At 37.2% G+C, this 27,627-nt stretch overlaps 3 protein-coding genes across 6 annotated transcripts in view; 1 reads left to right on the top strand and 2 right to left on the bottom strand.

The window, feature by feature from the left end:
- The window catches only part of cux1a (cut-like homeobox 1a), a 118,401-nt gene extending 116,478 nt beyond the window's left edge, over positions 1–1,923 (bottom strand). For all 4 annotated transcript variants that reach the window (XM_052567403.1, XM_052567399.1, XM_052567400.1 and 1 more), the window contains exon 1: positions 1,781–1,923. In XM_052567403.1, the coding sequence (XP_052423363.1) occupies positions 1,781–1,843 (63 nt within the window). In that variant the 5' untranslated portion in view covers positions 1,844–1,923. The remainder of the gene's footprint in view (positions 1–1,780) is intronic.
- Positions 1,924–7,240: 5,317 nt separating this feature from the next.
- Positions 7,241–9,413, top strand: LOC127966442 (myosin regulatory light chain 2B, cardiac muscle isoform-like). Its single transcript, XM_052567409.1, has 7 exons — positions 7,241–7,321; positions 7,789–7,875; positions 7,967–8,042; positions 8,460–8,564; positions 8,807–8,885; positions 9,000–9,048; positions 9,201–9,413. The coding sequence occupies exons 1-7, from the start codon at positions 7,319–7,321 to the stop codon at positions 9,303–9,305; spliced, it is 504 nt and encodes a 167-aa protein (XP_052423369.1). The 5' UTR covers positions 7,241–7,318; the 3' UTR covers positions 9,306–9,413.
- Positions 9,414–10,107: 694 nt separating this feature from the next.
- On the bottom strand, positions 10,108–27,593 carry LOC127966443 (collagen alpha-1(XXVI) chain). Its single transcript, XM_052567410.1, has 14 exons — positions 26,742–27,593; positions 24,724–24,846; positions 24,498–24,601; positions 13,295–13,356; positions 13,085–13,214; positions 12,876–12,983; positions 12,677–12,796; positions 12,172–12,255; positions 12,038–12,081; positions 11,832–11,894; positions 11,376–11,411; positions 11,181–11,225; positions 11,026–11,101; positions 10,108–10,727 (listed from the first exon to the last, which is right to left on the bottom strand). The coding sequence occupies exons 1-14, from the start codon at positions 26,882–26,884 to the stop codon at positions 10,609–10,611; spliced, it is 1,257 nt and encodes a 418-aa protein (XP_052423370.1). The 5' UTR covers positions 26,885–27,593; the 3' UTR covers positions 10,108–10,608.
- Between the last annotated feature and the right edge of the window lie 34 nt (positions 27,594–27,627).

Here is a 27,627-nt window from a genome sequence, read left to right on the forward strand (position 1 = left end):
ATCTGACTCACATCGAGGCATCAATTAAGCATAAATCAGTGAAGTTAATCAGAGCAAAACAAGAAATAAAATCATTTACAACATTTTGAAAAATAAGATTTGAATAGAAAAGACACAAAAGTAGCAAGAGAGAAAACAAGATGATAAATTGCGTCCATGACATCATCAAAGCCTGAACTCCCTGATGCCATTTCTTATCAGAGAGAGAGAGAGAGAGAGAGAGAGAGAGAGAGCATTGAAAATTTAGAGTCACCACATCAGAATATGCCCAGCTGTGTGTGTGGTCCTTTTATGTTCAACACTATATGTCTGAACCCTAATTGAATAAACGATTTTCCGAGAGCAGAACATAATCAAACAGCAGAACATCTGACATGCAACGAGTCGGGCAATGTTTTGACTCTTACAGATTAATGTTACACAAAAGCTGAAGCATCACAAAACATACTGCAACACATGCACATATATAGTATTCCATATTTTGCTTTCATTAACGTTTATAATAGCATATTTGACAAACAAATATTTTAACATGAACGTTATTTATTAAAACTATGAAAAATCGTATAAAACCTAATCGACCTAAAAAGCTCGTTTTCATGTTATTATCGAATGATATCGGTTTTTTTTTTTTTTTTTTTTTGATGACTCGGGTTGCTTATGAAGATTTATAATATGTATTATATGTTCAGAGGAAATTTAAAGTTCGACGGGAAAATAGGTCAGCGATTTTTTTTCTAGCTAAGCTTTGCGACCTCAGTTCATAAATACATAAACTCTTAATCAATAATTGATATAATCATGGGTCTGTTGTTTATGCTTAACCAAACGCGACAAATGCACTTCATCCTCCTACAGCAAGAACACTAACAAATAACGAAAGAGTTCCGACTTTGACAACTAATCAATTTTAAAAACATATACCAAAACAACTGCAGCGCAAACAGAATCTTTACGTTCCCACCTGCGTTTAAACTCTCATTTGATCCATATTTCTGTATCACGACTTAAGCAAAAGTTATGTGTGAAGAAAAAAACAAGACGGAGTGGAACAGCATTCATTTGTTTTAATGAGCCATTCAGTCGGGCTCTGTAACACTGAATAACGAAATAAACCGTCTTTTCTAGAGTCTCACATTTATATTTCCCCCTCAAAAAAACAAAACAAAAACGTTCATCCGTTGGTGTTTGTTTATTGTTTTGTGTTTAATTGTTCCTGTCGGGCGCAGGTTTGTGTCTTCACTTTAAACTTACCTACTAAGCTGAACTTTGCGTCTGCTAACTTCATAAACTTCTCACAAAAGTCACACAAAAAGTGCTAATAAACAATAAACGAGGTGAAATCTAAAAAGGAAGGCAGTCTAACGTTAACTCCTCTCTCGTTACTAAGCAATAACGTCTCGGTCCAGCACAGCGCCACCCGTGTAGCGCGACACACTTCTAAACACAAAATTATTTCAACAAACATACTATCTGTTAAACCTCCTCGGCAAAAACTATTCTCAAAACATCCCGGAGATGGAAAGGAGCGGGAAAGAATCGGGAAACCTAAGGGCTCCCGTTGCCGAAGTGGTCGCATCCACCTTGACCGTGATGGTTGATCGATGGGAATTGAACAAAGAGGATCAATTTCCGATCAGCGCGAGAGCCGCTTTAATCAATGGGCACCGAACCCGGCGAGAGCGCCGACGCGAGAGCAACGCGCCAGCCTCTCAGCGCGACGCTCCCCGGGACCGGCTCACCGGCACACACCGCGAGTACAAAACGAAAGGAAGCTGACCTGGAGCTGCTGCAAATCAAAGCGTTTCCAATATTGAAACATCGATCCCGCATTGGCCGCCATCTTGAGACATATTGAGACGGAATGAAAGGCTGATAGAGAGAGCGCGAGAGGGGCTGGAGTTCAGCGCGAGAGAGAGAGCGTGCGAGAGAGAGAGAGGCGGGGGAGCGCGCGCAAAACACGGAGCGGAGCGGGGCGAACGGCGCGGGCGCGCGAGGAACGGAGTTATCGAACGGACGCCAACCTGCGATATTGAATAGGGCTACTGAAAACAATTATTGAGAGCGTCCTCAATAAAAGGCAGAAAACGCGGGATGGAGTTTCCGCGTTGAGCCGAGCTCCCCGTGGCGCAGGAGAGGGAGGGGGATGCTGGATACGTTTTCATCCGCTAAAAGAAGAGAGTTTATACGGCTATTGATTTTTTATTATCACTATAGATAGATATTACGAGACGCTGATCAGTTCTGACGCGAACGCGACGCTTGAGTGTTTTTATGTTTCATGGTCAGATGAAGAACCTACTGGTCTGTTGTTGTGTTCGTACACCTGATATATTGATTTCTGAATTTTTCAGTTTTCATTTTTAATCCTATTGAACATATCTCTTTTGTTCTTGGGTGGACGCAGTTGTCTTTTAATGTTTTTGATGTTGGTCGTCTACATGTCCAGCTACCCTCTGTTTGTACTCAAAAACCAATACATCTATTATATTGATTTTATGGGCATTCTTGCGTGAAGAATGTGTATACGGCGATCGATAGCTTAAATAAAATGAAACACAATCTAACTGTTCTCCATATAAATACTGCATGAAGCGATATGCATTTAAAATGGTTATGGAGGGTGTTTAAGATGGTGGCATTAGATGATTCGATGTTATAACATAAACCCTTGTCCGGTCGATTCCTGATGAATTGTAAATACTGCTTTTGAACTTGAACTTGGAGAGCAGCGACCTCTGTTGGATGTGTGGAGTATCGTCTCAACTCATTGTTTATGATGCATGGTGGTGATCCAAAGTAATCGTATTGATTGTCACAATTAATGATGATAACCAATCATTGTTTAGCCAACAGTGTCAACTGCTGGACAGTGATTACGATGATTACATAAATACATAATTTATTAAGTAAAATTATTATCATCATTATTATTATTATTATTATTACAAAATTAGTGGAAAAAATTGCCAGATATTAATTCAATTATTTTAGAACTGCAATTATTTTATATATATATATATATATATATATATATATATATATATATATATATATATATATATATATATATATATATAAATTAATATACAAATATAATATATAAATTAAATTAAAAAAAAATTAAATATATATATTAAATTAAAATTCAAAAATAATTTAATAGATTAGTATATATATATATATATATATATATATATATATATATATATATATATATATATATATATTTAGTGATGTCCTCTCTGGTCCTCTCTGCTTGCTTTTATAAGTTTTCAACTCAATTTCAATACAGGTTGTCACTTTGACCACTTTGATAGTAATTCAACTTTATTGTCATTGTACAAAGTCCACAACAAATAAAAATACAGTTAGCATCTACAGGCACTTGTGCTTAAACAGTAAAACAATATCTAAATGAGAAATATTTTAAATAAGAAAACCGCAGAAAGTACCAAAGTGCTGTACAATACAATATTGTACAAAAATACAAAGAAAAACCATACAGTTACAATACAGGTACTATAACTGAATTAAAAACAAATATCTAATCTTATTATAAAAAGAGATTTAAAATATATATATTCATTTATTTTTTATCTAAGAACATTTTGTGGTACCATGCAAAATAAAAAAAGAAAGATAGAAAGAAAAAAACAGTATGTATAAGTACACCAGAATTTATGTAAGAAAATAAACAATGATAATTTTAACCTTAGTTATACCAGCAGATTCCTGAGGCTCCAGTTCCATGAGTTTGGTGGATCTGTAGAGCAGCCCTGATTCTCACCCTCCCCACCGCACACAGACACTCAAAGAGAGAGGATGGGGGTCTCAGTTCAGACCCCGCAGGGTGGAGTGAGAATTGGAAGCTGGGAGAGTCCCATGGCTCCTCATAAGTGCTCCTCCCCTTGGTTCCCCTCACTGAGACACCAGGGGAGCTGCGCAGGAGAGCCGGTCCCACTGGCGGTTTGTTTTTTCAGGCCCACTGGAGCCTCTGAGCACCCAGCCCCCCTCCCTCCGCCCAGGCGCGCACACACCTCATGGGAGCACAATTAAGAGCTGTCTCTCCTGCCTGCTGAGCTGTGGAGGACTCCCTCCTCTACCCTTCCCCTTTTTTAATCAAATAAGCCTCCTCTTGAGACTAGTCCTCGTTTAAAAAGTCGGCATGCAGGATTAGATTTTAATTATGGAGATGCAAAGACACGGCAAATGAACATAATGAAGAGACAAGCAGAGATGTGAGGAGGGCATTGTTCTGGGGATGTGTGTGCATGACTGATTCCACATGCACACCTGGACCTGATGAGCAGTGGACAGGTGTCTGATAATCTTTACCATAAATACTCATTTATAACATTTGAAATGTAAATTGTGAATCGCTTACCGATCGTGTAATATGTAAGTCTATGAAGTTCGAACTATAGTTGTGCAGGTCATATATTTTGTAGTGGAGTATTATAAAAACTTGTAGAACTGGGTAAACTGCTCCATCTGCAGGCAAACAAAGTACAACTGAATTCTCTTACATTTTTAAGAAAGATACTATGAACAAAATGTAAAACTGTACACATATATTATGTATATTTTTGATTTCAAATTATATATACTATTACTTAACAATATATACAAATTGCAAAAAGAAAAGAAGTAAAATAAAAAAATAAATAAATCATTAAATTTTTACCCCACTGAATTTTGTTCGGGTTTATTAAATAGTCCACATATTTCATGCACTGTTATAAAAAAAATATAAAAGTATATATAATTAATTAGTATACATATTTACTTATTATATATTTTGCTTCAGCTAAAAATTAATTAATAAACTATATAGACATTAAATTATAAAAAAAATCACAAAAACACACAACTAACTTTAACAAAAATGAAAATGAAATCAGAAAATGTAAAATTAAAATCTAAATGTATTTTTTTTTATCTACATAAAATATTACCAAAAACTGATAGTATATCAGTGATACTGCAATAATTCTGAAACACACTCAAACACTAACAAACACTCAAATGAACACTAAATGTACTGTAATATTGTCATTTTAAAAAGTCTTGAGTACTTGATCCTTCATATTTATTTAATTTTAGTAAAAGAACAGGCCTGACGCACACACACAAACTTTTTGGAAATACACAAATACCGTAGATGTCCATAGACATTTTACCAGAGAGATCAAAACATGGCCCAATTACCTAACTTTACTATAAAGAGTGAGAGGAACATCAAATATGACTAAAAATAAAGAGATCGAGGGCAGTGTAACATCATCTCTGTGTTGTCATATAAAGTAGCATGCATTTACAGGCTTGTCGAGGTGTGATGGAACCATATGGCTAATGTGACTGACAGTAAGAAGCAGCTGGAAGGGAAGCTGACACTTCCCTTCCAGGCTCCTGATCAGTTGTGTTATTGCTAGCACACATAAGCAGACCTTGACTCCTTCTCTGCCCCCACCTGCTAGTCACACACCTAACATGGGCACGCTCCCTGTCATGACCACACACACACACACACACACACACACACGCAAATGCACAATGCCAAGCAGGAGATCACAGCGACATTCCAAACATCCCATGGTGCTGTTCTTCTCCACAGCTCTTTTGGCCAGTGTTCGTTCAGTTGTCTGTGAGGACACTGCTAAAACTAGCTTTACACAGCCTGCTGCCGTAACGGATAGCTGGACAGATTATTTATGGCAGTCTGATGGCACATTACTTGGCTGTTTGTAAGAGCACATTTAAATCTGGCAAGCATGGGATGACTGGCTATATTTGTAGTGCTGAGAATGGCTTTTGTTCAGTTTGATTGTTCGCAACAGATAATGGGAGACAAAGCAGAAACAATTTGTTCATAACAGTTGCATGCCAAATTAAAGCCAACGGCTTGACTGCGCTCACGTTAAGATGACTGTATTCAAATGGACGAGTTCCATAAGTGTATGTTCCAATAATGTGCAGTCATTTTGCCCTGTACATACAGATCAATCAATTCGATTTCACAACCTTCTTCATGAATAAAGGGTTTGAGAGAGCAGTCCAGCCTTACGTATGCTTTGGTGTTGCTTACATGCACATGTATTTTCATTGCAATTATATATTAAATGAAAATATGTCATTATAATGATGCAATAAACAATAAGCCATGTAACAGCAGTTTTCCATTGTGACAGCTGACTATATAGTGTGACAATATAGAACTCCACCACTGGGGCATGTTGTCACAAAAGGTCAGCATGTGTTTAATACTGTATCTATTCCTGGGCAATAATGGTTGAATAATACGTTGGTTGCACTTTATCTTACAGTACGTGTACTTACATGTACTTATAGTGTACTTACAGTGTATTTATCTAATGTTCTGGTAATACAAGGTAACTACATGGGGTAAGGTTAGGTTTAGGTGTAGGTTCAGAGTTAGTACCTAGTTATTACATAGTTATTGTAATTGCTATAATAAGTACATAGTATGTACCTGGGGAACAGGACTGTAAAATAAAGTGTTACCAATATATTATTTAAAAAAATAAGACCAAGAAATATACATTGGCGTGTGGCAGCTAGCTCCAGTCTCACCCATGCAAACTGTCCAAAATGAAAAAAAAAAAGATAAATTATATACATTATATATTAAATTTCTGTTATCTGTTACACTAGTTTTAGCATCCATCCAGAATGTTTGAAACTTTTTGCACTGGATGAAGCCTTTAACTATCATTTTGCATGATTGACACACTGTTTTCCTAATGAATGTTGTTCAGTTGCTTTGACGCAATGTATTTTATTTAAAGCGCTATATAAATAAAGGTGACTTGACTTGACTTGATTGTGGTCCTAAGCCTTGTCTGCAGACTTGAAAGCTGGTCAAAAGTGTCTCTACTGACCACCACTGTAACAAGGGCATCAAATCATTGAATTAATCCATGTAGCGAAGACATAACATCAACATCTGACCAAACGCTCTGATGTGAGAAGTTAGCCAGCTTCATACTGCCTTAAAACGACACATTAGACTTATAGAAGAGTTTTAAGGGGTTAGGACGCTCCAAATGATCCCAAGATAGCAAAGCCCACAAACACTGATCACATCACCATCTGTCTGTAACAATAACTGGGGGGTGCAAGCGCTGGGTGATTCTCTATATGGCAAGTATTCTTGTATTGTTCCTCCTCCTTTGTCTAAACATAGAACAGGTGGGCTCTCAAGCCAATTGTGCCAATATATAGCTGGAAACCAACGATGTCTGAGTGTCCCTCAGGCTTTTGAGACCAAGAACAGAGTAAAGAGAAGCTCTACACAATGGTAGGAGTGTGTCTCTTTGCTTTTGGACTCTTTAACATGGAAATGCTGGTGCAAGTGAACGGTGTCGTTCTTCAGACTGAGAGAATGTATTATTTTACGTTAAAAAGTACATCTTCTATGGATGGATTTATATATTTGGGACAATGACAATTTTATTAGTTTTGTCTCCGTGTACCTTGATCTTTGTGATGAGAGCAACTTTGTTTTAATCTTAGTAAGGTTTTCAACTGAGTGAATTTTATTTTCCGTGACATTTTGTGTTGAATAAATGTGATGTACTTGAGTCTGGACACATTTTGAGAGTTTCCAACTTCCATTTCATGCCATAGAGTGGTTGAAATGGCACAAACGTCGTAGAGTTTTATGTTATTTCTGCACTCATTGTAAAGTTTTGTGAGCTTCAAACTTGCATTTAAAAAATATTAGGCTGGAAGAAATCATCTGAACAACTTTTGCTTGATTTCCAGGCACCAAAGAAGGCCAAGAAGAAGGAAGCTGCCAGCTCCAATGTGTTTAGCATGTTTGAGCAGTCGCAGATCCAGGAGTTCAAAGAGGTTGGTCATGTCTAGGCTTCACTTACACCTAAACATTTTATTGTAGCATATTTTTAGGTACTTACCTCTGTAAATCTGAATGCTCCTCCAGGCTTTCACCATCATGGACCAGAACAGAGATGGCTTCATTGACAAAAACGACCTGAGGGACACATTTGCTGCTTTGGGTGAGTGAAGCCTCACTGAATGACTATATACAGTATAAATACTGAAGACTCTGATAGTAAAAGGGGCTTATCCTATTGAAATAACAAGAGTATTGTTTTAAGGATTACAGTGGCCTCTCTTTAGACCCCTGCTGAATGCTGGGAAGCCTAAATGCGATTACAAATGTCATCATACTATTACATTGTGATATAGCAGGGTCCAATAATGATAAAAAGGTTTAAAATTGTATTTATTTTATTTTCAAAATCCTTAAACCTTCCTTATATTTTTAGGTTTCAGTGTGACCTTTAAGGTGGACAGCTATTTAATTGCATTCAGCATCTACAAGCATTCCAGTTCACTCTCACTCTGTTTAAACTATCAGAGGAAGTGGCGCTCTGTATTAATGTGTATCTCTCTATGTGCATGTTTGGCAGGACGTCTCAACGTTGGCAACGATGAGCTTGATGAAATGCTAAAGGAAGCCTCCGGCCCTATTAACTTCACCGTCTTCCTCACCATGTTTGGAGAGAAGCTCAAAGGCAAGGATCAGATTTATCAAAACTGAAATGATAATCATACTAATGTGGTGCAAATAGCTGCAGAACCCGGCAGATATCAGGCACAATGCATACTGATATAACAATCATACAGTTAACATTAGAAGATAGGATTTTTGATGCAGCTTCCCCCAGAAATGACTTGTATATGTGTTAATTAACATGTATTAGAGTATTATAATTACAAACTAATCAATAATCGGTTACATTTCTGTGACTGACAGGTACAGACCCTGAAGAGACTATTCTCAATGCCTTTAAGATCTTCGACCCAGAGGGCACAGGAATCCTTAAAGGAGAAGAGTATGTAGATTTATGTAAATGTTAAAACATTTCAGCACATCAGCGACTTTTGACTGGAAACAGTCTCATTGAAATGCACAGCATTTCATATATTTCTTTTGTTTCTCCTCACAGGATAAAATATCACCTTATGTCCCAGGCAGACAAATTTACAGAGGCTGAGGTACTATACTTTCCTTTCTATCAGTCTATGAGATAGATGCCAGTTCAAAACTGACATTTAATATTTAAAATCATTAAACTTTACTATTTGATATCAAAATCTATAACAATTGTTCAATGGATTTTAATCATGGCTTTTCCAAATTTACCTAGGTAAACCAGATGTTCACAAATTTCCCCTTGGATGTGGCTGGCAACCTGGACTACAAAAACCTGTGCTACGTCATCACCCACGGAGAAGATAAAGAACAGGAGTAAAAACTGCCTTTCCCATATTTCTCCATGTTTGTTCACGTCCATTTGTGTGTCGTCTTCTCCTTAAGCTCTGTATCCGCCTTTTGTCAATAAAGAGATAAAAAAAAACAAGTCTAGCTGCAGTTGTTATTGCAATTTAACTTGATCAGATAATAATAGATTTTAAAAATAAATAAATATTTTCCCATAAAGTTGATTTAAAGAAAAAAAAAAAAGAAAGAAATCAAAAAGTCAAAGCAAAATACTAGCAATCAGGTTTTGGCTCTCGATAACGTAAACCATTACCGTGAGAAACCTTTCAACCAAACACTTTTTTAACACAACAACAAGAAAAAGCCCAAGATTCGGAAAGATTCCGTTCCCTCCCGAGGGGATTCCAAATGCTCGAGTGCAACAATAAGCTTAAAGCCACACTGGCGTGTTGAAGGGAGCTCTGCGAACAAGGTCAACAGGGCCTTTTGTGTCTCTCCAGCTATTCACTGCAGCCCTATTAATAGCAGCCCTTGGTGCGTTCGGCCATTCTTGGTTTTCAGCGAGTCAATGATAGGTTTTATGAATAAAAACAGGTGAGCAGAGGTGTAAACTCAATTTATTATGGTAGACTTTGCACTTTCTATGCAGACAAAGGGTTGAATATGGTTTTAAAGTTCTATTCTAGTCTATTTTTTGCTTACTGTGAGTTTTGAGACAGGAATTGTTTTCATACAAAGCCACGACTAAGGCTGCTATATATAATTATGTGCATGAGGTTATTATAGGTCATCAATCAGAAAACAAAAAAAATGACAATAAAAAAACAGGGCCATTTTTGTTTCCTGGAAAGTCTTTATGATTAAACATTTATTTTCAGCTTGAATGACTGCGGTATTGAATCATTATTCATGCCACATAACAACATTAAGAAGTGAATAGTGTCAAGAATGCTTTTTTTGTATAATCAAGTATCATCTTTGTTGATTAATTAACCCAGACATCCTGCCCATCCAAAATCCTCACTTTTACTATAATAAAAGAAATGAACTCATATTTTAGCCATCCAATAAATGGCTAAAATAAAGGCCAGCCATTGAAATACATCACACCGTGGAAGTAAAACAGGTTGTGATTTGCAATAAAAACATATTTTTGACAGGTAAAAAAATGAACATGAAATACAAGTAAATAAAGTAGAAAAGATCAGTGCCACTCTTATCAAGCTCATAAAAAAATACATTGAGGGATCTGTCCTTCACAGTAACAGACAGGAGATAAAGGCCTTGCGGTCACAAGTGTTTGTTATTAACTCTCCATACCCAACAGAGTCTGGCTACTCTCTGTCTGAGGTAAGAGGAGAGGAGGGTTTGGCAGCGCCAACACTTTTAGCACTGCCTGTTAGCATGAAGTCCGCCAGGAGATCTATTCCAGAACCAGAGTCCAACAGAGTATCTGGGCAGAGCGACGACAGGAAAGAAACAAAAATAAAGGAAAACTTGTTGCATAACCATATGTCTAAATACAAGCAGTTGGCTATATATTTCTAGCCCTCTGATGTCATTTTTCAATCTTAAAAGCAATCTATCACCATGAAACCTCAAAGTCATTACTAAATAATCACATCACACGCTAACCTCTCTGGCAGCAACAGTTTGTGCCATGAGATCATAATGGTGCTCTGGAATCCGACTGCTCTCTAGTTAGAACGTATAACTGGAAATCTAGATTAATATTAATCCATAATTCTCACCATGAATGCCGATCATGTGTTCTAGAATGAGGACCCTCTCGGCCAGAATCTTCAGCGCTTCCCTCAACTGCTGCACCTTCAAGAAGGCGGCGTTAGCATGTGACAATAAATCATCATAACTACACTATCAAAAACTACAAAATCACCAGCCTTACCTCTGATGGAGTCTCTCCCGGCTCACCTTTAGGACCCGGAACACCCTACTCACAACAAAAGAAAATAAGAATAAAGTGAATATGCTAAAATAATTATATGGGAAGAAAATATGAAGATAATTGGTAAATAAAACAAGCAAACAAATGAGTGAATGGACTGTGAAAACAGAAATGCAATCCACTACGTGCACGCACAGGTTGTCCTTGCTTTCCTGTTATTCCAGGTAGTCCCTTTGAAAACAGAGCAATGCAATCGAATTAGCTCAAATAAAAACAACATATATTTTGGACCACAAAACCAGTTATAAGGGGTCAATTTTTCGAAACCGATATTTATCCATCATCTGAAAGCAGAATAAATAAACTTTCCATTGATGTATGTTTTGGCAGAGATACAACTATTTGAAAATCTGAGGGTGCTTAGCAATGCATATTACGAAGCAAAAATTACGTTTTGATATCTTTACGGTAGGTAATTTACAAAACATCTTCATGGAACATGATCTTTATTTAATATCCTAATGATTTGGGGCATTAAAAAAATAAAATACATTTTTTTACCCATTGTTGGCAATTGCTACAAATATACCAGTGCTACTTATGACTCGTTTCGTGGTCCAGAGTCACCAATGTAGGTCTTTGATGGCTTACTCTTTCTCCAGGATCTCCTTTGGGTCCCCTGTCACCTGGTGTGGCTGAAAAGCTTAAGGCATCCTATGATAAATGTCAATTAATTGGTATACTGTGCCTTGTACATCTATACATATTGTCCAATTATTTATACATACTATAAATGCATACCTTAGAGCACATCACATAGATAGATAGATAGATAGATAGATAGATAGATGACTTACATTTTTCCCTGGTGCACCTGGGTGTCCAGGTGGTCCGGCAGGCCCTGTTCAGCATGTATGGACAGAAGTGTGTGAAGAAATGGCTGGGCAGTACAAGTTGATACTGTTATGTATGCTCTGATATTCTAACGTACCTGGTGGACCAGGAGGGCCCGAGGGCCCAGGAGGACCAAGAAAAGCCTGCAGGTCACGATAGGCCGCTAAGTCACTATCTTCATCTGCAACAATTAAGATATGACCATACTGAGGTGAAAACAAAACTCGTGCAGCTGTACTGCTGTTTTATTCAGTAGGATTTGGTGCTCAGGTTCAGCTTATCTGGGTCTTCCAGATTCATGCTGCTTCACGGACAGCTAACAAATGACTCTGATTAATTGCTGACAGACAGAAACCAACCAGACTGTTAAACTGAGCCAGCTCTCCAAGAGGTTTATTTAAGCTGATACTGTACGGATGCTGCCATCTTATGGTCAAGTTGAGAAGTAACAGTTTGCTGTAGTGTTTGCAAAGACTCGATATAACAATAATTGAAGCATTTGATATTTTCATTTCATTTTTCATTTAGTGCTGCATTATTTTAATGCCATAAATTGATGAAAGTGATAAAATAGATTGTTTAATGTGGACTATTGTACTCACACTGGGCATGTTGTTTAGCCATTACAGTGTAAACATCTCCCCTGATGGAGAAGGGCCCTGGGGGTCCAGGTGGCCCAGGAAGGCCTCTTTCACCTGGAAGGCCTTGCAAACCTTGAGGTCCTGTAGCGTAAGCAGAGGAGCTCAATAAGCTCAATATTTGTTTTAATATTCCCAGTAAAAGTATAGAGATAGTTCTTACCTCTAAGTCCTATGGGACCAGGTTTTCCAGGAAACCCCATCTTTCCTAAAGGTCCAGGAGGCCCAGGGGGACCTGGCGGCCCAACAAGTCCTGGTTGTCCTATTGGTCCTATATATATATATAAACACACACATTTTTATTTATCTTATTTATCTAAATAAAATTACACTTCTCAAAGAACAGTTTAGTTACAATTATTTTCTTCTCACCTGGTCGGCCAATGGCATTGGGTGTTATTGGTAAGGGGTGTGTCCTGTCCACTTCATTATCAGCTGTTCTCTCAGGTGATTGGCTGGGCTGAGGGAGAGGGGGCGCTTCAGCATCTCTCAGTAACATTATCTGTTAAAAAAGCAAAACTGCATGCTCACTATCTTAACACAGCTGGTTGATAGAAGAGGTTACCTACATTTGTGTCTTACCTGAGCTTCAATGACATTCAAGCGCTCTTTGATGTCAGCATAACCAGTACAGTTCATGCACTCTAAAAGGATGAATGCAGAAAGAGATTCACATCAAGGTAACATGAAGTATGACAGTAGAGAATGGGGAATTTCTAACTATAAAAAGTGATACAGGGTAGAGTGAATGGATGCTATAAATCTCTCAGCCTTCAATGTTCAAGTTCAAGTTCAATGTTTTTGCAATATTATAATTGTATATTAGTCAAAGTAACTGATCTGAATAAAGTTTTTGTGATGTTCTCACAAGTTAACTTAACAAAGACATTCATTCATTCAAACTGTGCTTACAACTCCAAGGATCCCGCCTTGGAATTATTTTTTTTTTTCTTGGAGTCACAGGCTTGTAGTCAAAAAATGAAATCAATCCCAAAACCTCAGTGTGAAACCAAAAAAAAAGAAAAAACAGTTAACAAAGAGAATTTGTTAAGAGACAGTAAATGAGTTAAATTACATTTTTGGTTAGCATCTCTCCCAGGGGTAGAATAAGGAACAGGAAAACCAGACGCTGGCAAGCCATGAATTTCCATTTGCATGGAATTCTAGTGAAGGGAAATATCTCACTCTGGGTTTCCCCGACATTCACCTTTCTCATTTGAGAGAGATGCTGTTCACAGCATAGGGCTGGTCAGATTGAAGACAACCACAAGGTGCTGGATCTCTCTATGGAAGAAGACAGATCTTCCAAGACAGACAGCAGAGATTTGGGAATTATTTGGCATGAAATGAGATGATGATGAATGGCAGGTGATCGCTCAGTGGTGACATTTGAAATGCAATACAGCTATTTTTTTACCTAATGATGAGATTAGAATTTAAAGATCACCAGATGATGAGATCAGAGATACAATTAATAAACTGGTCTACTTTAAATGTACAGAATAATTGCTGTTCCCATTTTACACATAATTTGATGAATTCTACCATTTAAAGCTTCATTTAAAGTCAGTGACTTTTGACGCTCTAGCGGTTAATAAACAGAACTGCTTGCGTCTTGCGGAAGAACATCGTAGCCAGAACTACTTCTCTCTGTTTATGTCTATGAAGAATCACAAAGGTACTGGGTTACTCCGCCGCGGTACCCCCGAAGCAATCTAATATAGTCCGAATATAAAGACTTATTATAGGTGCACCCTAGTGATTCAGGACAAGCTCAAAACACGGTTTGGAAAATGAATTAATGGTGTACTCACTTATTATATACATTTTTCTACATTTTGAAAAGAAACAAAGTTACGGACCGCAGCTCTGATTGGTTGTTTCTTAACGGGAGCGATGGATTTTCTGCAAATGGCAATAGGACCACTGGGAGGAGCCAGAGGAGCTTGATTTTTTCACAGATTATCTGTCTCATATTCTACTGTCAGGACATAATGACAGGTTTAACAAATATGTAAAAAAATATATTTTTACAAAGGTTACCTACTGCAGCTTTAACTTTTTTTTTGGACACTGAATGTGATAAAATCTAAAACAAGACATGATTTAATCAGGAACTAAACACACAAACAAATCTACTTAATTCATAGGAGCGAGTTGAAAACACAGGAACTATTCAAGCCTATAACAACATAAACAACCTGAAACACAAAGCTTGTTCGTGTACATTCAAATGAAGCTATGTGCTCAAATATATCTGCCTTCAACTATTTTGACAACAGCTAAATTACTGGTCAACGTGGGTAGTTAATAGGCCAAAGTTAGTGCTTTTTTTCACTGCTACTCCAACAAAATTGCACTTCTAGTTTCTTCCAATGAGACATTTACAACTACGAGCTTCATCATCTGCTCTCAATTGACTGCAAAAGGCCACAAGCATGTCACAGTGTCATCAAAGGACAGTCTGGATGCCAGACCTCATGAAGGGACATTATCTCATTCCATAAAATGCAAAAGAACTAATTAGACACCCTTCACCACAATATACACATCCAACAGAGCAGAAAAAGTTGACATGTCTCCTGTTTTCCTGAATGGAAAGACATAAGGACTGCATTAAAGGGCAATGCTATCTGCATGTCTGGAAACACCCATGATGGTAAACCCAAAGTATGTCATTCATTCTGTATCTGTTTTGCTCAGAAATACTCAAATTCTGTAATATTTACTTTGTAGGGACTCCATGGCACTTGGTGATGTATGACAGAAGACTGTGTGCAAGTTAAACCTTGGCTGAAGTTTGGCAGACTATGCAAAAGCAGAATGAAATGTTCAGCTGTCTGACATGCCTGTTCTCCTCGTGCCTTGGTCATACAGTAACACACAGCTTTGGTGGATACCGGACTGCTCTCAGATCAGTGGACAGCTGAACATTGGGGTATTCTGGAAAAACACCCAACGGATGAGCTGTAAAGAAGCACAGCTCAATGGGATCTGCAGATACTGAGCCTCTATGATTTTTGCAGATGTGAGAGAGGCTTTAAACTGGCCATTTTTGGAACTAGCACAACGGGTTTTATTATAACTGACATGGTTAATAAAGTTATGCAAACACGTGCCAGCTCAGACATCAGTGATGTATTGATGTACCAGACCAGAGTGCGACTTTTGTCTTAGAAGAAGTACAAATGCACAAATCATACATGCAAAGTGACCACATTAAGACTCCACACCCATTAGCAGCATTTTGGCAGAGACTGATGGGGCTTTCAGAGATTATGAAGACACAAGATACTTTTGCATGTTCTCCTGGGTGAATAAAGTTTGTAAAAGGGGTCATTGGTAAACTGCATTTAAGACAGAATTGGAATTAACTGTATTGCCAGATCTAAAGATCAACGTCATCAGCCTTTGCTTCTGCTAAATTAATTGTTAATCTTATTAGTAATGATCTTCAGTCTCTGTTTCTGCTTTCAAATAAATACTTTGGGCATATGCATTTCAGAAAGACTGGTCACTGCATGCCTTTCCTCTTTGAGATTCATTGGCAGGGAAGTTTATCCCCCTAAAGCATATAGTATACATTAAGCAGACTAAACAAATCTAATTTCAATGCACTTCACTTAAGTCTCCATTTACTCATTTGGTTTGTGAAGGACCTTACCTCTAATAAACTAGAGCCCCCAGGTGCTACTTAAAAAAAAAAAACTAAATAATTAATATTGGATTCTTTCATTTGATACATAATATCACTGGGAGTAGATGTCTATTGAAAATTGGAATACCATTGCTGTGGATCTGTTACAACTGTTGAGCCCAGCTGCAAATATCCTACCACACCTTACAGCTTTGCGGCCTTCCATTTTGTTTAAAGACGTAAAGATGTTCATGTTTCTGATCTAACTACATTTGTGATACTGTTTTTAGACTATTATGCATAGCCTACACTCTCATAAAAGTACAAAAGCTGTCGCTGAGGCAGTATATTTTCAAAAGCTTCCAATATGTACCATTAAGGTACTAATATGTATAGTTTAGTTATAAATATGCACTTTTAAGGTATGAAAACACATCCTTTATGGGTAAATAAGGTGCATAGATTTACTTTTTAATAGGGTACTGTCCCGGTGAGCTTTCATACTTTATTTTTCTTACACTGGCAGTGCAGGAATCAAGCAAGTAAGTTGGTGATGAGGTGGTTGGACAGTCCGGCTGGGTCAGATCTTTCGTCAGTGTTTCTTGGTCTAAAAAGTTAAAAGGCCATGATGATGTAATTTTTAACAAAATTATGCCAGAACAAAGTAGTTAGCCAAACAGCTTGGCACAGCAAACTTTCCTTTTTAATTTAATTTCAGCTAGTAAACACCGTTCGAAAAACACAGTGGCAATGTTCAATAACAGAATACCGTTGATCAGGTAGCCTATTTCAAGTGAAAGAAGGGAAAAGAACTGCTGAAGGTACAAACCCAATTACAAAAAAGTTGGGACACTGTACAAATTGTGAGTAAAAAGGAATGGAATAATTTACAAATCTCATAAACTTAAATTTTATTCACAATAGAATATAGATAACATATCAAATATTGAAAGCGAGACATTTTGAAATGTCATGCCAAAAATTTGTGTGGACAGGTAGCAATAAGAGGCCGGAAAAGTAGAAAAAGTTACATATGAGGAACAGCTGGAGGACCAATTTGCAACATATTAGGTCAATTGGCAACAAGATTGGGTATAAAAAGCCTCTCAGAGTGGCAGTGTCTCTCAGAAGTCAAGATGGCCAGAGGATCACCAATTCCCTCGATGCTGTGGCGAAAAATAGTGGAGCAATATCAGAAAGGAGTTTCTCAGAGAAAAAAATTACTAAGAGTTTGAAGTTATCATCATCTACAGTACATAATATCATCAGAAGATTCAGAGAATCTGGAACAATCTCTGTGCGTAAGGGTCAAGGCCGGATGCCATGATCTTCGGGCCCTTTGATGGCACTGTATAACATACAGGAATGATACTGTAATGGAAATCACAACATGGGCTCAGGAATACTTCCAGAAAACATTGTCGATTAACACAATCAACCGTGCCATTCGCTGTTGCTAAAACTCTGATCCAGAAGCGCAGCCATTTTCTCTGGAAGAGAAATTTAAAATGGACTGTGGTAAAGTGGAAAACTGTTCTGTGGTCAGACAAATCAAAATTTTAAGTTCTTTTTGAGAAAACTGGGACGCCATGTCATTGTTATCAGTGCTCAGTTCAGAAGCCTGCATCTCTGATAAAATGGGGTTGCATGAGCAGCTTACACATCTGGAAAGAAACCATCAATGCTGAAAGGTATACCCAAGTTCTAGAACAACATATGCTCCCATCCAGACGTCGTCTTTTTCAGGGAAGACCTTGCATTTTCCAACATGACAATGCCAGACCAAATACTGCATCACTTACAACATCATGGCTGCGTAGAAGAAGGATCAGGGTACTGCAGACTGCAGTCCAGATCTTTCACCCATAGAAAACATTTGGCGCATCATAAAGATGTGACAAAGAAGACCTAAGACAGTTGAACAACTAGAAGCCTGTATTAGACAAGAATGGGACAAAATTCCTATTCCTAAACTTGAGCAAATTGTCTCCTCAGTCCCCAGACGTTTGCAGACTGTTATAAAAAGAAGAGGGGATGTCACACAGTGGTAAACATGGCCTTGTCCCAACTTTTTTGAGATGTGTTGATGCCATGACATTTAAAATCAACTTATTTTTCCATTAAAATGACATTTTCTCAGTTAAAACATTTGATATATCATCTATGTTGTATTCTGAATAAATTATTGAAATTTGAAACTTCCACATCATTGCATTATGTTTTTATTCACAATTTGTACAGTGTGCCAACTTTTGTGGAATCGGGTTTGTAGGATATGAACACAGAATTGCAATAAATCAGTTGAAAAGTAATAAAAAAAAATGTATGATCATAATGTTTATATTTTATTTGGAATAAGATAATCATTTAAAGGCCCGTGCACAAAGCATGATAACTATAAAAATAGCGATAAAGTTCTAAAAATAATTCTCATTATTAAAGAATAGCATAGAGTTCACACCAAAGCTATAACAATGAAGGCACAAAGAAACTATATCATTGGAATTACTTTCAGAACTATTTTTTTAAGCTAATGAACGATAAAAACACTGACAACCAATCAGAATCAATCCTACCGTGATGAGCTCAATAGTTTAAAGTGGGAGACGCTCTTGTGCTTAGAATAAAGAAACAATATCGTTCCCTGGTGTGGACGCTAATATCGTTATCTTTATAGTTATCATTCTTGGTGTGAACAGGGCTTTAATCAATTTGATTCAGCCTTACTCAAAATTCAGTCTAATTAACATACTTTTTTGGAGGTTCCTACTCCATTTAAATTTTAAATCCCCAAAAGGAAGACAATGTAACAGAAGTACTAAACAGTATCAAACAACGACTGAACATGTTTAGTCATGTTTAGTCAGCGAAAACGAGCATTGGCTAATGCCAACAGACGCGAACAGGGATAACACAAAATCCACTGAACTTGTTTGTTGGCATCTGTCTGTGCAGTGTGGATTATGTTTAAGAGGACAAACCGCAGACTGTGACCTGAAAATGATTGAAATAATTGGTAAACAGCTTATATTTTATCATAGGTCAAATACAATTTTGGGTTCACTGTCGTACAAGCTAACCTAACAACAGGTAGACTCCATTGGCATGACCATCTGTGCTCCACCACAGAAATGAGATGATCTCACCCGCTACAGGCAGCTGAGGGGGCTGGAGCACACGCGTCCTCATCAATCATGAGATACCACACCACAGACATCCCATTTTCCCACAGCCACTCTCACGGCTAGGGGTACTGATCACATTCTCAATTTAACGGAATTTGTAGAGCAGGTGATAGATCTGAACCTCTGCCAAGCCTTCTGGAAACCTGGTATGGGGGTAGTAAGAAAGACAGCTGGAGCAGACTATGTATGTAGATATAGATAAGACTTTGATAAGACTTTAACCAGGACATTATGGGAAGTACCAGAGTAATTCTGCTGATGGGAATTGTTCCCATCAATGACTAATGGCTTTGGTCTACCAATCAGGGTTTAGTGGTTGGGATCCAGGAACCCCAAAGGAGCCATATTATTATGTATTACTGTAAAATAAATCATTTGTTTAGATTTGCTTTTAGGGATAGAATTCCTCAAACCACTGTTATTTGCATCGTGAATATAAATTAGACTAATTAAGACTAACTAAAAAAAAAGTATTTTTTGATGATGTATTTTTTGAAAAATGTAGAGCCACAGCAAATAATAAATATAATATTTTAAGGAGACAAAATATTTTACAAATGTATTTTAAAGTGCACATGTTGACTTAAGATAAAAATAGAGAGATGTATTTTGAGAAATGCACTTTGCAAACACATCTGGGCTGCATTTCCCAAAAGCATCATAAGCTTGAGTTGATCATAGTTCCATTGGTTTCAATGGGTCGCTTACGATGCTTTTGGAAAAACGCAGCCCAGAACTGAGTTTCTCTATCATAACTCTACTAATGGAAAAAAGAAACATTGCCTTGACCTGTATATATAAAAACTTTTCTCAAAAATATTTTTTCAAAGTAGTTCAGTAGTTAGTTTCAGAAATTGTCTTATTTTATCAAGTTTATTATGTTTCATAAGTCTATACATTTATTGGATCAAAATAAAATAAAAATAATAATACTGTGAAATACTATTACAGTTTAAAAAAAGCTATTTTCTATTGTAATAATTTATTCCTATGATGGCAGAACTGAATTTTCTGCATCTTTCTCCAGTCTTCAGTGTCATACGATCCTTCAGAAATCCTTCTAATATGCTGATTTGCTAAAAAAAAAAAAAAAAAAAAAACATTTAAATGATAGTGTATTAGCAATCTTGTTTTATATATCACCTGAGATATCAATAAAAATTCTACACCAAATCCAAGTCTTATATTAAATTGTTAAGGATTTTTGATTTGTTGCATGCTATCTCTGGGGGAGTTGCACTCTAGTGACAACTGGAATATGGTTATGGGACAAAGGATCTCTTACAGCTGTCGATCCCAGCTGCAACCACACACCCGCATCTCAACAACTTTGCACCAATGCATTCCTTGACGTCTACTCCTTCTTAGTCAAACATAAACCCTTTACACATTGTCAAACACAACTGATCAGAATATCCAAGTTCTTGACATACTAATATTTATTGAGATGAAGAGGAGGAACGGGCCTTAATATACAAGGAATGCATTGATGAACAAAACAAAGTTAACCTAGGGAGGGACAGCAAGATTTTTTTGTCTGGACTGCATTAACGAACAAACAACTTCATCACATTGGTATCTTTTAATACAAGGCACACAAATTTATGACACTGTACATTCCTGAAGGACAAAACATCACTAAAGTGGTATAACATGACCTCAACTAGTCACACAATTCTCAATAACTGTCAAACTGAGCTGAATAAACATTCAAAGCACAACTCCAGGGGAGCATGAATCAGTTTAAAAGTTTCTTATTGCATTTCTGTTTACATTCATGGCTGGATTGTTCACTCTTATAGTTGGCTTGTTCTTACAACCAAGCTTTTTGAATCCTGCCAGAAGACAACCGGGAAAGCACAAGTCTGTGTGGTACGACAGTGGTTTCAATTATAGTGATCGGTCAAATACCCACGGTTACCATTCAAAATTAGGAATTCTTATGGGCCGTTTACACAGAAAGCATAGTTGCAATTTCTTATAGTTAGAATGCCTAGTGTGAATAACAAAAAGTATTTTTATAAAATTTCTTCTTGCTATTCAACTCTTGCATTCAAATATTTGTGGTTTCTAATACAGCTGCCTCTGGAGCAAATTGGATAAGGTAAAATAATATTTGCTATGATCTCCCATTTACCAAGTAAGAATAGAAGTTTAACCTGCTAATGTTTACTTCCACACTCCAAACCCGAAAATATAAAAAGGCTCTATATCCAGTGAAATCAGACACAGCATTTTTCGTTAGGCCTCATTACACATGACAACTAGAAATGTTGGGATTTCACACGGATTGACTTTGACCTAACTTGAGCTATTTGACTGTGAGTCACAATCCAAATTCCAAAAATATGTTCTTAAATAAACCAAACACAGAGAAGCCCAAGACCCGGGGGATTGACAGCTTCAGGCTAAAGCTATGAGCCCAATAGAAAAGGAATAAAGGAGTGGGAGGAAGGAGAAAGGGAATGAAGATTTCCAATTTATTTACAATGTCAGAGATCATGGCGCCCTTGGATTTGACCCAAACTAAATCATCTGCATCTCACAGGGGATGATCTGAAAAGAGACACCGCAGACGGGCCAGCTTGTCTGCTTTGGGCGGGGAGGAGGGCCATCAAACCATCCCAATCCAGAAAAACATGGGAATGTGTGTCATGGGTAAATTATCCCCATTGGGATAGAAAATATTTGGACTCGTGTCCTCTACCACAACTAACTGTACTATGTCAAATTAATCAAAACGAATCAAAGCACCAACTCAATTTCCTTAATTCAAAATATTTTCTTCCAGCTATTTATTTCAGTGTTAATTAAAATGTATTTTCCCAATATATCTGAAGACCCAGAGCTGTGGCGGTTTAGATTATTATTATCTCTCTAGGATAACAGCAAAGTGAGTCAGTATAGTGAAAATATTCATGATGAGATCTTTATTACTCAAATTACTTTTGACTTGAAATGTTAGCTATTGCAAATCTGAGCATGCTTTGTAGCACGGTCATAACACAGTTTCTCCTGGTTAATGTAGAAACATGTTTATGCATTTACGTTTCTATTGTTTATATTGCGAGAAAGGAAATACATTCAGACGGCATATAATATGACACATTCACTTTGAGATTTCACACAGATGCTTGATTTCCACAGTCAGACCAGCTGTTGTCACTCACATCCTCACCCACACAATGAAATGTAAGGGATCTTTCCTTGTTGCTAAGAGATTTAAATGTAAAAAAAATAACCACCCACCAAGCCATGCCAAGTCAAATGTGAGTGGTGTTCGCCCGTGCAAATGTCTTGCTAGATGCTTGGCTGTTCTGGGTGGTCGCCAGGGCATTGCTATGTGGTTGCTAAGGTGTTCTGAGTGGTTGTTAGGGTATCCTATGTCGTTTTTTTATGGTTTCTGGCATACACAAGTCAAAAAAGGGCCATCCGATAAATCTCTATACCTGGATGTTCTGGGTGGTTGCTAGGGCATTGTTAGGAGGTTGCTAGGGTGTTCTAAAGGGTTTCTTGGGCAAACTAGAGGCAAAGAAATTTGCTGTACAAAAATAAAACAACACAAATATTACCAAATATATCATTAAGAAGTTTATAAATAACTTGTTTTTCTAAAGAAACATTGCCCAACAGTAACACCAGCATAAAGATACTACATCTACGTCTCTCTCGCTTCCCCTGAACACATTGAGTTTAACTGACCTCCTAAAGTGAGTTTGGTGGAGTGGTGGGAGGGGGGTTGTTAAGAATGAATGGGGGAAAGTCAAGTGAGAGGAGGCAATGCCTCCATTGCAATATGACTGGATATGACTGGTTGTGTTTGGCTTTGATTGGTTCATGCGATTATTCCCGTGTTTGTGCATGTTCCACGTTTGCGAATCAGTCTAAATGATGAATATAAATGGCATTAATAGGGAGACTAATTAATTAAAAAAGAAAGCGAAACTCACCCACTTAGATATAACCACTTTTACTTCAAAATAAGACGACTTGAAATTATCTGAAAACATGATCTGAGGGAGCTTTCAGTAAGTAATCAGCTTGGTGTAATTTAAAGTAAATATCCTTGTCTGTGACCAATATTTACCAAGCTTTGAAGACTGATGATGCTAAAAATTCAAATTAATTAAAAATTAATTATTGAAAACAACAAGTTGAACATATTTTCACAAAGAAAATGTATTGTTTAACTTAGAATGCCTTGAGTTGTTATTTTTGGGATAAATGTAAAATGCTTAAAAACACTAACTTAATTAGATTAATAAAATACTGATTAAAATATTAATGTTTCTTTTTCTGATTGTGTAAGTAATGTTTACTTAACTGAGAAAATGTGACTGGGACATGAATTTACATTAAACACCTGGGAGGCATCCTCATTTCAGATGGCTTGTTTACACAAGTGAGGCAAACCACAAAATCATTGTCGGTGTTTCTGAAATTGCATACTGGTTGAGTAGGTACCGTACTACATCTGAAATAGAACCTACTGTAACCGTTAAAATAAGTAAATTATATATAGTATGAATATGGGTAGTATGAATGAAATTCAGATGTACTACATCCACTATGTTGTTACAGTCATGTGACCTACCAGCGTCAGTTACATTAGGCGCGTTCGACTTGAAGCAGCTTTTTGCTTCATGGCCATTCATATATCCTAATAGGAAAGTATTCGATTTTGGATGTAGCATATGTTTGGGTGTTCCAGTTGGTTGCTAAGGCATTGCAATCCAGTTTTCTAAGTGGTGTTTATGTGGGTGTTAGGGTCACAAGTCAAAAGATGCCAACCATAAAATCTCTTTGATAATTGTGCTATGTTTTGCTTGTCTTAGCAAACACCACTAATAAATGTCTATGTAATTGGCTCACATCATCAAAAAATTCCTTTGCCTTACAGTCATTCAAATGATTTGGTAATGCTTCAGTGAACTTGAGATCAGCAAAAAATGAGCTCCCTCACCCTCTCTGCAGTCTTCTCCATGGAATCCTGGACAGCATCGCCATTCCAGAGAAGTGATTTTCCTGTAGGTCACTCTGTACACAGGTCTCACCAGAGTTCTGTAGCTGGGAAAATATAGAGAGGCAAAACACACACAGAGTCTGTTAGCTGTCGTCCAAGTTAATGTAAGAGTGAATAGTGGAGTATAACCCCGTGTATACCATGAGATCATTTCTTTTCTTTGTACCTGATGAGGTTTGAACACGGTCCAGGCCATCGGCAACTCTGGAACAGTCGCTGCACAACAGTCTCTGTACCATTTTGTTTCTGGCATGAAACAATCTTCTGTACTGTGTACTGGCACCAGTTCCTTATTCATTCCATGTTGAATAAACAATAACAATGACAAAGACCAGACCAATCACAATACAGCAAAGTCAAGAATTAAACAGATTTTTTTTTTATCAATGGAGAAATTAATGCACAAATTAATTTGCTATCAGACAACAAGGAAATTAAATCATGGAAAATAAGTGAAGTAGAGAGCTTGAGATTTCCTTTTTTTTTTTTTTTTTTTACAAAACTTAGATTGATGGCACTGCAAAGTAAACAGTTGTGTGGCTTCAATAGTTTTAGTGCCATAATGTTTTTCGTGAATCTCCTTCACTTCAAAAGTGAGATAAAATACAGTACAGTTGACTTAGAGTCCTCTGAGAGACCCTCTCAGTGGCACAACACAAGCATATCTTTTTTCTCTAACCGCAGGAGACCGATTTATGATTTATTCTCTCCTGACAATCATATAACACCCAGAAGAGTCTGACAGACATTCTTGAAGAGAACTAAAACAAAAATCCAATGTGTGCCTGAATCTGCATGCTTTGTTTTCTAAACTCAATCTGGGAAACTTCCCTTCTGATACGTCTCAGATGATTCAGAGCATCCCAGGATTGTGACCCTGTTCTGGTCGTTTAATTATCAAGTCATTTTTCTTAATTTTTTCTCAGGACAGACTGTGATTAGTTGTGACCGGACCACAGACACACAAGCTCCACATGTCTAGACTAAAGAGCTTAACCTCAACCACACGTAAGGCCATAACATTTTTTGGGGAAAATTAATGTTTCATTTTAAACATAAATACTTTTGGCTTTGGTTTGGTTTATGCTTTTTCTGGGAACATAATCAGGGGCCCACAGGATGCTTACCAGATGGGTTTGGGACAGACAGACAGACTGACAGATAAGAGAACCAGAAAGACAGACAGACAGACAGACAGACAAGACAACCCGACAGACAGACAGACAAGACAACCAGACAGACAGATAAGAGAACCAGACAGACAGACAGACAAGAGAACCAGACAGACAGACAGACAAGAGAACCAGACAGACAGACAAGAAAACCAGGCAGACAGACAGACAGAGAGACAGACAGACAGACAGACAGACAGACAGACAACCATACATGCAGACAGACAGAGAGTCAGACAGACAACCAGACAGACAGACAGACAGACAGAGAGTCAGACAGACAACCAGACAGACAGGCAGACAGACAGACAGACAGATAGACAGACAGAAAAGATAGATAACCAGACAGACAGACAGACAGATATACAGACAGATAGATAGATTACAAGACAGACAGACAGACAGACATAGACAGATAAGATAGATAGATGACCAGACAGACCGACAGACAGATAGATAGATAACCAGACAGACATACAGACCGATAGATAGATAAACCAGACAGACAGACATAGATAACCAGACAGACAAACATAGATAGATAGATAGATAGATAGATAGATAGATAGATAGATAGATAGATAGATAGATAAATAGATAGATAACCAGACAGACAGACAGACATAGATAGATAGATAGATAACCAGACAGACCGACAGATAGATAACCAGACAGACAGTCAGATAGATATATAGATAGATAGATAGATAAACTAGACAGACAGACCGATAGATTAAAAAAAACAAATAGATATATGGAATGAAAGACAAAAAGACATACATATAGACACACACAGTTTCAAGAATGTTTTAAGCTTCAGAAATGTTGTTACACATGTAGAAAAGCTGCAAGCCACTAGAAATAAAATTCTGTTGAATTAGACAATTATAGAATTGTTTAACTATTCAAATTTTTTTCGAGTTCATTTACCTTAATCAATAATTCTGCAATATAATAAGCCTTTAAATCAGTTCGATAAAGCTCTAGACATTCCAGCCGGTGACAGGTTTACCTGCTGTGTGTGTTTGCTCCAGTGTTGTGTTCCGACACTGTGCGCTGCAGTCTCACTGGAACCGGATAAATAGCTGCCGAAGCTTTAAAAGCACGAAAGGAAAACATGAAAATACAAAGAAGTTTCCAAAATCCCTCACGCATGGTCCGACGTCTAAGAGCTCTTCCCTGATTCCCTGTGCTTTATCTGATGTTATCCTGCTCAGACGAGTAGAGTTCAACGCCTGAGGGAGTTATTGAGACCTGACGGGTGAGGACTGACTAGAGTAAAATACAATCCCCTCTTCTGGAGTAAAACACTGGCTATGTCTCATAACCTATTTGGCTGACTATCTAGTACCTACTACATCATAGTCAGCATTGCCAAAAATGCTTCAGGCTTCTATGTACTCTGTAATCCATATGCCAAAATCAATACAGGAAGTTCTAAAATACAACCAGAAGGGAAAAATATGTATTTAGTTGATAACAGATATTTCAAACATACAATGATGATACGTGAGGACATATCAATATAGCCTAGATATATATTAATAAATAAATAAAAACAGCGAAAGTAATAACTATTTTTTACTGAGAATGGTGTTTCAGCGCCACGCGCAGGTCAAACATTGGGTAACAACACAGATACTGAATCTCCATACATTTTATGTTTGGATAATATTTTGAAATGTTATTATAATTTAAAGCAACAGTTTTCTATTTGAATAAATTAGTTCAAATTGACTTCACTAGTCAGTCTAATTTGATGTGATGTAATGCTGAACTTTTTAGCAGTCATAATGTTCTTGATTTTCCTTCAGAAATCAAGAAACATTTCTTTATTATTAAGGTTGGTCTGCTTAATATTTTTGTAGAAACAGTAAAAAAAAATTTGTTTTTGAATG

Source organism: Carassius gibelio, chromosome B10 (assembly GCF_023724105.1).
Source record: "Carassius gibelio isolate Cgi1373 ecotype wild population from Czech Republic chromosome B10, carGib1.2-hapl.c, whole genome shotgun sequence".
In the NCBI taxonomy this organism is placed as follows: domain Eukaryota; kingdom Metazoa; phylum Chordata; class Actinopteri; order Cypriniformes; family Cyprinidae; genus Carassius; species Carassius gibelio.

Excerpts from the sequence above, each read along its gene's own strand:
- LOC127966443 (XM_052567410.1), bottom strand. The coding sequence starts at position 26,884 with ATGCGTGAGGGATTTTGGAAACTTCTTTGTATTTTCATGTTTTCCTTT. Across the intron at positions 12,082-12,171 it reads GGGCCCTCCTGGTCCACCAG|GGCCTGCCGGACCACCTGGA; the intron begins GTACGTTAGAAT and ends CATGCTGAACAG. Across the intron at positions 11,102-11,180 it reads CGGGAGAGACTCCATCAGAG|GTGCAGCAGTTGAGGGAAGC; the intron begins GTAAGGCTGGTG and ends GCCTTCTTGAAG.
- LOC127966442 (XM_052567409.1), top strand. Across the intron at positions 8,043-8,459 it reads GGACACATTTGCTGCTTTGG|GACGTCTCAACGTTGGCAAC; the intron begins GTGAGTGAAGCC and ends CATGTTTGGCAG. Across the intron at positions 8,565-8,806 it reads GTTTGGAGAGAAGCTCAAAG|GTACAGACCCTGAAGAGACT; the intron begins GCAAGGATCAGA and ends TGTGACTGACAG.